This window comes from Numenius arquata, chromosome 17 (genome assembly GCF_964106895.1).
Source record: "Numenius arquata chromosome 17, bNumArq3.hap1.1, whole genome shotgun sequence".
NCBI lineage: Eukaryota > Metazoa > Chordata > Aves > Charadriiformes > Scolopacidae > Numenius > Numenius arquata.
The window spans coordinates 7,258,649-7,271,068 of NC_133592.1; the positions used below are offsets into that span (position 1 = coordinate 7,258,649).

Below are 12,420 nucleotides of genomic sequence, written 5' to 3' on the forward strand. Positions count from 1 at the left end.
CCCAGCTCTTTGGAGGAAAACCAAGTTGGGAGAAGGGATCTCTGTCTCTTGTCAGCATCAGCCCAACACCAGCAACTGCCCAGGTGCTCCTAAGCAAAAAGGTAAAGTTAGGGAGTGTGTAACCCCCAGCTGCCCGGCAGCCCCCAAATACCCACCGCATCCTAGTGCCCAAAAGGCTCCAGTAGGTGCCAAGCCAATAGACCCCCTTCTCCCTGTAAATCCACTGGGTAAACTGGTCCCCATTGTACCGGAGTGACAGCTACACGAACCAGGGTGAATCGCTCCCCTCCCGTGTCCGGCACAAACCCAAAGGCATGATCCATGCTCAGGGAAATTGGAGCTGTGAGCTGGTTTGTGGCAGGCAGCCACTGCTGTGCCAGTTATCCAGAGCAAGGGCAGAGGGCTTGGATGAAATCACACACATGCACAGGGAAAGGGGGTGAATTCAGCCACCATAACCTCACCTGACAACTGGCCTTGAGTTACAGGTCCTGCTCACAGCTGGGACTTGGCGTCCATCCCTGTGCTGCACTGCATCCCTGCTGCCTCGCAGCCCCAGCAGGCAGTGGGTCCCATCCTGCTCTCCCTGCCCCGGTCCCGGCAGAGGGAGCTGTGACATTAGCGAGCCCAGCCACCGCTCTCCCTGCTGGGACGGCAGCCCCGAGCTTTGGAGAGGGACCAAAGAAAACAGTGCCGGGGCCCCGGCGCCATGCAGCCTTCACAGAGAACTTACTGACTCAGCACAACTGATCGCTCGCCCTTTTGCCTGGAAATCAAGCCAAGAGTTATGCAGAACTTGTAAATTGAAATATAAAAGCACTTTTAACTCTAAAGCTTTAAAAAGCTCTTTCTCAGTTCGCATCAGTGCAGAAAGATCTCGGACCTTTGGTGCAGCAACGGTGTTTATGGAGCACCTTGGTGTGCAGTGTCACGAGGCTGGGACTAGAGACCCCACAGCATTCCTTGTGGGACTTCGGCCACTGGGGGACCAGCTGGACAGAGCCACCTTGAAAAGAGTACTTCTCCTACACACACCTCCCCTCAAGGCACGCACAGGCAGGGAGCAGCACAGCTTCACACCAAACAAATCCCCATCCTCCAAACAGACCAAACACAGCCTCCACAGCTCCAAAGTGTGGTCCAGATGCCAGCCAGACCTGGGCTGATCACATACAGCCTGCCAGGAGTCACTGTGTTCGGGTCATCCCTTATCATTTGCATCCTTGAGATAAGGCTGGATAAGCAGTACCAGTAACACCACGCGGCATTTCTCTGATCCGGTAGTTTGCATCACAGCCTGAACAGACACTTTGCCAGCTCCCCATGGCAAGGGGCTGGTGACTCTCCCCCGTTGGGGTATGTCACTGTGAGATCAGAGGAAGGCACAAGTCCCCAGCCCACTGCTGTACCCCAGAAACACTCCTGCCACCCCGGAGCTGCCCGTAGATCATGTATGTAGAATGGTGCAGTGGGGCTGGGAGCTGACGGCTTGGAAAGTGAGTGTGATGGTCAGCAAGAGATGTGATGGGTCTGCGGAAAACAACTAACGCTATAGTTTGAGCTGGGCTGTGTTTTGAGCGCTGATGCATCAGGGATGCTTGGAGTAGGCTCAGGGCTGACGCCTGGTGCTGCACTCGGGTCCTGGGAAGCTCCTGGAGATGAAATTCCAGGCCCTTCGCACACAAACTGGCTTATGCAGCTCAGTGCCCTGGAGAGATAGGGCAGAAACGCTGCCTCCCCGGGACAGCCATCGGACCAGCACACTGGAAGAAAACTACCAACACGTTCAAAACACCATCTTCATTTCAGATTGTCACACTCAAGACAGCACAGACTGGACTCACAGACGTGCTGGGCACCTGCTGGCAAAAGTCAGGGGTGGCACATCTCAAGCTGAACAGCCCCAAACCACAGTAATCAAAACTCCCTTCCAGAAGCACAGCATCAAACACTGAACCAAAGCAGCCAAGAGCCAGGAGAGAGGCCAGGATGCCTCATCCCCCTGCTCCTCCAGTCCAAACCCTAAATGAACCACTTGGTCAAGGAAGAATGGGTGTAATTATTTATTTTGGTTCCCTTTGAAAATACCATCGCATATCTCTTTCCGTTCATGGCTTCATGTGGTCCCTCAGCCCCTGACGGCACAGTGTCCTAGCCAGCTGGGCAGCACACTTGTTCCTCCAGAAAGCTGGTGACCGTTGTCCCTTCATGGTTGGCAGGTTGGAGCTGCCTGGTCCGATCTCAGCAGTCGTCCCTCCGTACCAGGTATCGCCTGGGAGCATCGCGCAGACAGGAAGCAGAGCGAGGGAGCAGGAGGGCAGTCCAGAGGGACTGGTGGGGATGGCTGTAGCTTTCAGCTGCCCCAGGAAGAGAGTCTCTGGCTTGTGTTTTCTGGCAACTTAGAACTGAGTTTGTTTCTTGATATTGGAAAAAACATAAAAGAAAAAAAAATGCTGCTGCTATCTGCAAAGGGAAAAAGAAAAATCTGTCAGCACCGTGAGGTCCCAAGACTGAGCTGTACATAAAGCCTGTAAAACCATCAAGAAGCACACAGATATTTGAGGGCTGGGAAGCCCGAACAACACAGCGGACATTGGGGTGTCAGTGGATGTGATCGTGGGGAGACCCACACTGATGCCTTCCCTTCACCTCTATGGTAGGCACACCGTCCTTTGAACTAAACCAGCCAAGCCCTGGAAACACCATAAAACAGCAACAACTCCAATCCAGATACACAATCTCCAAAGGCCTGAGTAAGATCTTAAGCATTTGGGGAAGAATTCCCAATGCCACTGAGCACTGCCGTCAGCCTGCTCCCACCGGGAATTGCGGTTGATTTCCTAACGCCTTCAAAAGGTGAAAAGTCAAGACAAGCCTGAGTATGGTTGAAAATCTCAGCTACGGGGACTCAGAAGAATCAAACCACAGCACAGTCTGCATTCATATAGGTTATGAAACAAAACAAAGCCTTCACGTCCTGCCCAGCCACATTAGGGCTGTTGAGTAATGAACTAACGCTATTGCCACCTCTCCGAACTCTCATCGTTTCCATACAAGCAGGAATTTGCCCACACACAGCAGCACTGAGGTTACCTGGACTCCTACTCTTCCAAGTGGGTTGAAAATAAGACCTTACATTATCCACATCTCCACCTGCTGAAGAGTTTAATCGCTCAGAGGGCCCATCTCCTACTTACAGTTCAGTGTCTACAATGACATCTGGCTTCTCCAGAGTTTGCCGTCTCCTCTGGATGGCATCCACAATCTTTTTCCTGGGGCCCAACGGGATATTGATGCTCTTCAGGTCATTGTCTGAACATAGCATGAGGGCCTCCAAGTCGATCTTTTCCTTCTTCAAAATGGAGATGAACTCAAACATGTGCAGGGAAGCCAGAAAAGTCTCCAAGGGGCTGGTGTCTGGTTCGTCATCATCATCTAAACCCAGCTCCACCTCGTCCCAGGGTAGCTCCTCTGCGTTCCTCTCCTGCAGGCTGTTGGCACTGCCAATGCTATCGTTGAGACTTGGCGAGCGCTGCAGGCGGCTCCGCAGTTTGACACCTACCCCATCTGCGTTGTCATCACCCAGCGTGCCAGCATCCTCCCGGCCGATCCCAAAGAGCCCGCTGCTGACATAGTTGCGCCGGAACACCATGGTGCCCAGCCCGGGGCGGTTGAACAAGGAGTCGTGGCCAGAGTCAGTGCTGACTTCAGAGTGGGCCGAGTCCATGTGCAAGCCTGGGTCGCTTATGGCACGGGAGACAGTGTCCTCATCCATAAGGAACATGTCTCTGATATTACGCCGAGTCCACTCCTTGGGGCTGGCGTACGTGCCCTGCTTCACAAACATGACATCATTCCCCAGCTGCAGACCAGACAGAGACCGCACGCTTTTCCTCCCATCCTCGTAGATCTTGAACGTCCCATCCACCTGCTTCTTCTTCTCCAGCTTCTTCTGTATTTTTGTCTTTCCCTTGGCTGTGCCATGGATGGTGGCTTGTGAGTATGGCAGGGAAGTCACCATAGACATGTGTTGGAACTTCTTGCTTAAGGTGCTACTTGAATAGCTGGAGAAACTCATGGTGTCTGAATTATCTGACATCTCCTTTCTATACCGTTTCTCCATCCTTTCGTGGTGCTTCTTCTGCAGCTTCACACAGTCCTTAATCCTCCGTTCCGCGTCCCGGAAGGCCTTGTCCTTCAGTTTGCTCACCAGCTTGGGGTTGAGGCTGCTCTGCTTGGCAGCAATAGAGTCCAGGTAACGCACACACTCCATGTGCCCCTTCATGGCTGCCATGTCCAGCGGGGTGTGGTAGTCATTGTCCAGGCACCAGATGTTGGCCCCAAAAGAGATGAGAAAGGAAAGGCAGTTCAGGTGGCCGTTGGCTGCTGCCAAGTGGAGAGGGGTGTTCCCCCAGATGTCACATTTGTCTGGATCGCCCCTAGACAGCAAGAAAAACAACCGGTTAGCATGCAGGCATGGCTGACAAACTCTACTGAGATATTCCCAGTTGTGCAGGAACAAATCAGCACCATGAACTGTTGCCTCCTGGAAATATGAAGCTACACACCTCTGGCCCCTACTTAAGCTTAACTTTAAGGGTGTCTTCTGGAGGGGTATACCAGTGACATGGAATCACACGCCCGACACACAACTCTGCGGTAATTCCCATGACTGGAGTTTAGCTCTCAGGAGATACATGTTCCTGCATCAAACCAACGTTTGGAGGGAGGCAAGCCAGATTCTGAATAGCCCAGGACTGAGACCGAGATACGGGACTGATTCCAGCTCAGGCTTTAGCTCATTATAAAATTTCAAATCCCAAACATCCCATTAAATTCCAGTCAGATTCTATCTTCAAATCTTGGCTTCATTCAGATTCTGTGGAGAGACATCCCAAATACCTCTTCTATACACCACATCCTGTGTGGGACACCATGGGGTCCCAACATGATGGTGGTCCCACCATCAAATGGCCACGCTCAGCAATGGTTCTGAAACCCACCAGTGCTGCACCTTCCCACCCTCCTGTTCATTGGTGCCTGGGGAAATCTGGGGCAGAAGATGGCACATTGTCAGTAGAGAATAAGAACAAAGTTGCTGGCATTGGCCTCGGAGCTGGGGTTTTGTAGGGGTTTTTGCTGTACCACACTTGGTTTCGATTGCATGGCTTGAAGCGCATTGGTATTAGCACATCCTGAGAATCCAGTTTCAGAGAAAGTGGAGATTAGGTTTCTGCACTCCTCAAGAGCTAGACACTCCACTAATGCCATTAGCATCTCTTCTCACACCATGCCGGACCCTACCCCAGCAAGCTGCTGACGGGACACAACCACTTGCCCACATCTCCGGCCTCCCACAACAGGATGGACACAAACCTGGGGCTGAAGGGAAGCCTGTCCTCCTGACATTCCTCTGTATTTATGATCTGCTGAAACAAGAGATAGTTCACACCCCTGCTGGCACCAGCCTTTGCCCGAGCGCGTGTGCTAATGAGATGCAGCCAGCAGTAGTATCTGTCAACAACGCGCTCTCCCTTCCAGCACAGGGATAAGGCAAAGCCTTTTATTAAGGCTGTGCAGCTTCACCACCCTCAAGGGCAACTCCCCGCAGGCAGCAGAGCTCTGGCAGAGTTCTGGCTCAACACAGCTTCTGCCCATTTCCACCCTTTTAATGAGCTCTAGAGGAACCGAGCACTGTCCCTCTGCCACGAGGACCCCAGCTCCAAGCCTTGGTGGCACTAGGAGTCTGGAAGGAGAATGGACACTTGAGACCTTCAGCCCATGTTACTTTACTCCTTGCTGCTTTAGGGCCTGTGTAGACAAGGGCTGGAAGAAGCAGAGCCCAGAACCGTCTCCCAAACCCCATGTGCTTTGTGCCTGTCTCACTTGAAAGAGTCTGAAAACTTCTTCAAAGAAAGACTGCAGACATCACAGGCTCTGAGGGACTTCTTTCCCCTGCCAGCTTCACATTTTCATCGCTGGCTCCCATGCACAAGACCCAGTAAGAGCCTCAACCAGCACATTGACTCTCCTACACTGCAGGCAGGCTCCCTGCTGCCCGCTCTGGACACTGCTGTTCAGGGAACAGTGGAGCCAGAGGAGAGCCACCTGGCCAGCGGGATGTCTAATTCACAGTCCTCAGGCTTTGCTGACATCTCAGCTACGTAATACTGAAGGGACACAATTCTGCAAAAGGCAGAAGCAATAAAAAGAGTGTCCAGAGTTTAAGATGGAGATTATCTGGACACAGAGCATGAGCTTCCTGGCTGTATTCCCCAACAGCTGCTATGAGCTGCAGCTTTCCCCTTGTGGGAGCATCAACGGTAGCTCCACCATGTACGTATTTTCACAAAATTTGTAGAAACTTAGTGAGTACAACCTTGAGCCTGCTGGCAAATTCAGCAAGTTAGTCAAAAGGTTCAAAACTGCGTAAGGGCCAGAAAGGCCCACAAACCCTGCAGGACTTCCATATCCAGAGTCTTCAACATCTCTCATAGAAGCACAGAAAGGCTTCAAAGATGGGTGCTAGGGAGGAGAAGGGCAGGAGATCACAGGATTGAGGAACCATGAAGCCCGCAGAAGGAGAGGGAGCTGCCAGCACTCTGGCAATGCCGAGTTTCCAGGAGCGGTAACTCCCCAGCCCTCGCCTCTACCCTCATAAATATTTAATGAATTGCAAGAGAGGAGTAAATTATTGATGGAGCTGGATTAAAAAGCCAGTGAAACTGGAACTGCCAGGGCTGGCGGTGGGACTCCAGCGTGTGAAGGGTTGTTGGTTTGTTTACGTGTGCTCTGAATGGGCACATGTGTGCCCAACATGTGTGGGCAGATGAGCCAGGGCACTATGAGGGTCCCAACATGTACACAGACTCCTGATAAGGACAGCGACTTAGCCACAGACTCACTGGAAATAATCTTGCTCCCCAAGCCAAGTGTAGGGATGCTTGATCCATAAAGTACATCTCAGACCCCATTCTCATGTCTGTCTGGTTCAGGTGGCAAAGAGCAAAGCCAGGGAGGTCTTGGTGGATTCATGTTTGAAGGTCTACTTTCCTCATGCTTTTCACAACCTCAGAGAGTGAGTGAGGGGAAACAGCATCAAAACCAGCCTTCTCTGGACTTTTCCACTGTCTAGAAACAACAGCATTAGAGCAAAATCAGATCTCTAAGTCCCTTTGCCCTACAAATGTCTGCCACGGGCGCTGAAAATGCATCAGAAGGAAAGAAGAACGGTGACTTGCAAAGTAGAGGTGTTTGATCCAGCACAGATAATAAACATGAGGCCCTCCCTCTGACAGGTGTCGGTCCCAGCAAAACTTCACCTCCAGGGCGCTGCGCACGAGGAGATGCTGACTGCAGGGTCCACTAAGTGGGAACGAATTTTAATAACAGGTGTGAAGCGCAGCACTTTTCAACTTCAAAGCGTTTTCGAGTGCTGAGTCAAGTCCCGTAATAATCATTATTAAAAACACTGTTAATTGAGCCCCTTAGGTGGACATGTGCACCTCCTGAGTCATTGTGTTCACACTGTGACACGCACCCTCACTCCCTTCCTGCCGGTTTTTCCCCTCCACTTCTCCCATAGGATCCCAATTAGTTGGGGAATCCACCAGCACTTACATACGTCCTTCCCCGGCTGCACGTGTGAAGTTCTTCTGATAGCAATGGGCTGGCTCATGCCCTGGCTCACGGCTGTGCGGGAAGGATCGGGCCCTCAGACTGGGTGCAAAGTACCTCTGGCTCGTGTATTTTGGATATAGGAAGAGTAAAAAATAACTTATGGCTTGACGAAAACCCAACCAGCTTCAGCATAGCCAGTCAGGGCAATGACCCAAGTAAAGCCTGGAAACGAGCATAAAAGATGGGTTTTTGGAGCCAGAGCAGAGCCATGGGTCCTGTATCCCAAGCTTTGTCCAGGTGGTGGTAGGTCAAGGATTCAGCTTTTCCCCAAGAAATTCAGATCACCAAAAATCCAGTAGGTAGGTGAGGTTCGTCCTAGGGCTCTCTGCCTCTTGGACCAGCAAAAAGCTAGGCTGGCAGTCATTGCTGCTGGTGATTATTAATGCCGGTTGTATTGTGGTAGTGCCTAGGGGCACATCTACCGGCTCAGCGCTTCACCATGCCCACATCTCACGCTGACTCCAAGCAGCCAGCTCAGGTGCCGGAAGCGACGAAGCTGCGACAGCGCTCCACCCTGCTCCTTCACCTGCAGGTCATCACCCAGGGGAAGGTCCTCACCAACACGGCCATGCTGCTCCTGGCACCCACGTGGCCACCAGCCCTGTGGCTTGCAGAGGATGCACATCACCTTCACGTGCCTTGCTGCAACCCCCATTGCAACCCTGCCCCAGCCGAGGGATGTGACTCCCTCAAGCAGCCTGGCTTATATCAGGAGCCATCTCATCCTCTCCGTCCCACTGCTGGCACCTTGCACCCCTCTGCCACTAACATCCAAAGCGCCCATGGCCCCCATTTTTGCAAGAAGGAAAACTGAGGCACATCTCTGCAAAGAAATGCCGGGTGACAAAGCAGACCGTGGACCTGTCTGGCACAAAGACACGTCCTCACCTCTCCCGTGGTCCACTCCAAGGCAAGGAAGCCCTGGCTGTTCCCAGCTGAGGCCCCCAGACCCTTCATTAACTGGAGCTGGATTGACACCCACCACTGCCACAGCAGTTCATAACGAAGCACGCTGAAGAATTACTGTCTCTGAAAAGCTGCAATACTAAACACCAGCCAGCCTGCCTTTTCCCAGCCATCATGTTAATTGAGTTTGCTTCCCTCGCTGGGGCCGAGCCAGGAAGAAGAAAAAGGCTTTTTGTTTTGCAAACAAGAAGGATGAGCCACTGCTATCCCTCCGTCCCAAACCCTCTCTCCATCCCCATGCAAAGGTGGCATGGAGCCACAGACAACATCACCGGCTGTTACGGACAGAGCAATAAGCCTGCTTCCTTACCCCTTCTGTGTCAGTTGGGATGACGAACTTTCCTCAAGGATCCGCTAAACAATTTATTATACTTTCTTTCCCCCTCCCCATTTCACCCCTGTGCCACAACCTGTATGAACGAGGCTCCCTCACTGATGACAGAACTTAGATAATCCTAAGTGTCCCTCAGCCTGACCTGCTATATGGCACGATGATCACAGCTGTGATTTTTGCCCCCAGTAGCCCCACTCCCACAGCCCTGCTCTCTCAGGGTGCCTCCAGCTGGCCTCGCTGGGACATTTCATAACAGCCTGGCCTCAGCGCTCAATCTCCCAGCTTGTCTGGGTGCCAGCAGCATCACCCAGCACTGGCAAGGAGGATTCAGTGTTTCCTCCTGCCCCAATAGCTCCTCGTTACCCCTGTGCCTCGGCACCCCCCTGCAATCCAGTTGGAGGCTACCAGCCCCCTCAAACCCTGACGCTGCCTTCCACCCCATCCCTGCACAGAGCCAGCCCAGCAGCACAAGGCTCTCTGTGCTGAAGGAGGAATATTTTGACAGCAGAGGCCAGACAGAGAGAAATGCCCTGACATTTTGGGACACTCGGGGATCTCCCCTCTTGCCTCCCAATTGTTATAGTGCAGGTGTAACAGTAACATATCCAACACAGAATTAATTTTCACCTCTGAACAAGACTTAAATACTTTTGCACATGTCGTCCCAAGCACTAGCAGAAAATTACAGGGTCTGCCCACGGGCTCTCCTGGGTGCTGCATGATTTCCCCTCTCTGTCACCTCTGTCCCCAGGCTGGGGCTTTCCTGCCTCTGGCAGACCCAAAGCCAGCCCAGGGAGCAGAGGGGTGCCTGCCTCCGCACCAGCCTGAACACAGGGCAAGGAGGCTTTGCTGATCTCTGCGTGGTCCTGGGCGAGGATCTGACACACGGAGATGAATACATGGATATAAACACATCTTGCAGCCCCACACTTTGCTCCACCATCCATCACATAAAGGTCACAGGGCTTTTGCCAGGCTATTTTCCTTGTCAGGAACAAATGTATATTAGGCTGTTAATTAAACAGCAACCAAGCTGCAGTCAGACATGATTGAGCCCACGAGGACCTTTTAATCTAATGTGAATTTATAAAAGGGACCCCTCCATGGAAAAGCAGCCCTTGGGCTTCGTGGAGAGGCAGAAACTGCTGGCTTGGACATGTGGGTTGGCAGGGCAGGCAGTGGTGCTGCAGGGTGTCCTGTGATGGAGGAGGGCAATATAAGGACATATAATGATATAAAGAGATAGAAAGTCAGGTTTTGGCTATCAAAGAGTCTTTGGATGCATCTCTAACTTCGCGGTCTCATCCACAGACCTGCCCTCATCTCTCTGGCTCTGAGTGGCAATTCACCTCCTGGTAGGGGCTCAGAGCAGGCTTCTGCTGGGCACAGTCCCTCCTGGAAGGTACACATTAAATCACACAGCCCCCACCCAGGGAAGCATCACGGGGCTTTCAGCCCAGGGGCATCTCAGGATGCACCACTCGGAACAAAGTCTTGCTCTCTCCCCTCAGGACGCTGAAATAATCTTTTCCTGACCACACTCCTATTGCGTCAGGCACTCAAGGACTTCTCGAAATGACTATGTACACAGCCTTTCTGACCTCAGGATCTGAAAAGAAAATGCTTTTCAACAGAAGGGCAGCCACGTGTGTGGGAGCTCTGCCTGTAAGTACAGCTGGCTGGGGCAGGGGAGCCAACTGAAGGTTTTGCACCAGCAGACTAGATAAGAATATGAGGAGACGCTGAGACCCCAGGAACAAGCACAGTGGAAATGCAGCTGATGAGGTGTGAGAGCTGCAAACACAGCGCAGGGTGGACACAGAAAATCCCTGCTTGGGATCTGACAGCCCCACCGAGCCCCGACCCAACATGGAGAAGCAAAGCCCTTCCAAGGAAGCATGATGTACATCCAGGCAGCCGACCTCAGCGCTATTCCTCAATATTAGAAAGAAATAAATCAAAATCAGCACCAATCTCTCAACACAAGGCAGAGACCACCCCATCTTGGATACCTTTAGATGAGGCACTCAGAAAAGCAACTGGAGTGGGAAGGAAGTACTGGGACATGCTCCCTTGGGAGGGTGGTAAGAACAGAAGCCACATACTGCTCAGGAAGGAACTAGGTATGGCAGCTCTTGCCTTAGCACACACCTTCTTTTACAATTCCCCCAGCACCAAGACCTAGAGTTCTCCAACCTGACAAGCCCCCTCAATCCCATTCCCCTCTCTCCACCACGTCCAGGCTTATGGAGCCAGAGACCCTCAGCTTTGGCATCCCAGGGTGAGGGACCAAGAGAGACACACCAGCATCAAGCAGCCCCCACGGAGAAGACTGGGCTTGAGGAAATCTGCTCTTGGGGAACATGCTCCTGAATTTCCTGGGCTCCAGGTGCACGACAGGCTGCCTGGGGGTCACGTATTCAGACCTGGCTTTGGGTAAAACAGACAAGTGTCACCTACTGCCAGGTGGCACCGCACACATCTCCCTGTGAGAGCGTTTCCTGGGACAGAAGGAGCAGTTATTCTCTCTGCCCCCTCATTTAAAGGGGCTTTTTTCATGGCAGCAACCCGCTGGGCTTGCACTTCAGCTCTGCCTGTCTTTATGGGACCTGACTCAGGATTGAAAAGCATTTTCAGAGGGGACCCAGCCCCAACTGGAGACTTGCCAGTGAGGTTTGGGGCAGGAGCAGTTATAGGGTCAGAGGAGCTTGGAAAACAAAGAGCAGTTATCAGGAACACTGGATTAGACTCAAAGCACCACAAGGAGAGAAAAATAACAGAGAGGAGGACGGGAGCAGGGGTGATATGGACAGAAGCCATGATTTTTGTGGGGCACCAGCACTCCATGCTGACCTGCCAGTGGGGAAGGGGGAAAGGTGGGGTCCCAGCTACTCTGTCCCCCAGGACCAGCACCCCGCATTCGCCAACGCTCACCCTCTGCTGACAATGAGGCGCAGGGCATCCAGGTTGCCATGGTAGGCGGCCCATAGGGTCGGGGTCATGCCATCCTCATCCGGCGAGTTGAGATCCTTCTTGGTGGCTTCCTTCAGGAGGTCCAGGTAGCCGTCCCGGGCTGCTCGGTGGTACTGGTCGTTCATGGTGCGGATCGGTCCCTGGGCGAGCGCATGGGTGCCCAGGGGGGCTCAGAGGATGGGCATGGATGTGGGGAAGGGGGAGCTGCCAGGAGGGCCCAGCTCACCTCGCACAGCACCGCCGCCGTACCAGGACACCTGAGAAGTCCTGGCTGGGAGGCAGGATCTCCTCCAAGCCCAGCCAGCCAGGCTCTTCAGCGCTTCCCCTGGGTCCTAAGCATCCTCCGGCCCCGACGGCTCCTCACAACAAACCTTTCACGCACCAGCTCCGCTGCACATTAAAAGCTCCAATTAAGCAGCATCGCCGCATCGGGCTCAGCCAAGCGCTGTGGGCACAGGGTCACACAG

The 12,420-nt window shown here is 52.9% G+C and overlaps 1 protein-coding gene across 1 annotated transcript; it reads right to left on the reverse strand.

The window, feature by feature from the left end:
- Positions 1 to 3,193: 3,193 nt before the first annotated feature.
- USH1G (USH1 protein network component sans) lies at positions 3,194 to 12,078 on the reverse strand. Its single transcript, XM_074160297.1, has 2 exons — positions 11,915 to 12,078; positions 3,194 to 4,439 (listed from the first exon to the last, which is right to left on the reverse strand). The coding sequence occupies exons 1-2, from the start codon at positions 12,076 to 12,078 to the stop codon at positions 3,194 to 3,196; spliced, it is 1,410 nt and encodes a 469-aa protein (XP_074016398.1).
- Between the last annotated feature and the right edge of the window lie 342 nt (positions 12,079 to 12,420).

Bases quoted from the DNA above. Each gene is read 5' to 3' on its own strand.
- USH1G (XM_074160297.1), bottom strand. From the start codon at position 12,078: ATGAACGACCAGTACCACCGAGCAGCCCGGGACGGCTACCTGGACCTC. The intron at 4,440-11,914 runs GTGAGCGTTGGC...CTTGCTGTCTAG, and splicing joins CGCCTCATTGTCAGCAGAGG to GGGCGATCCAGACAAATGTG.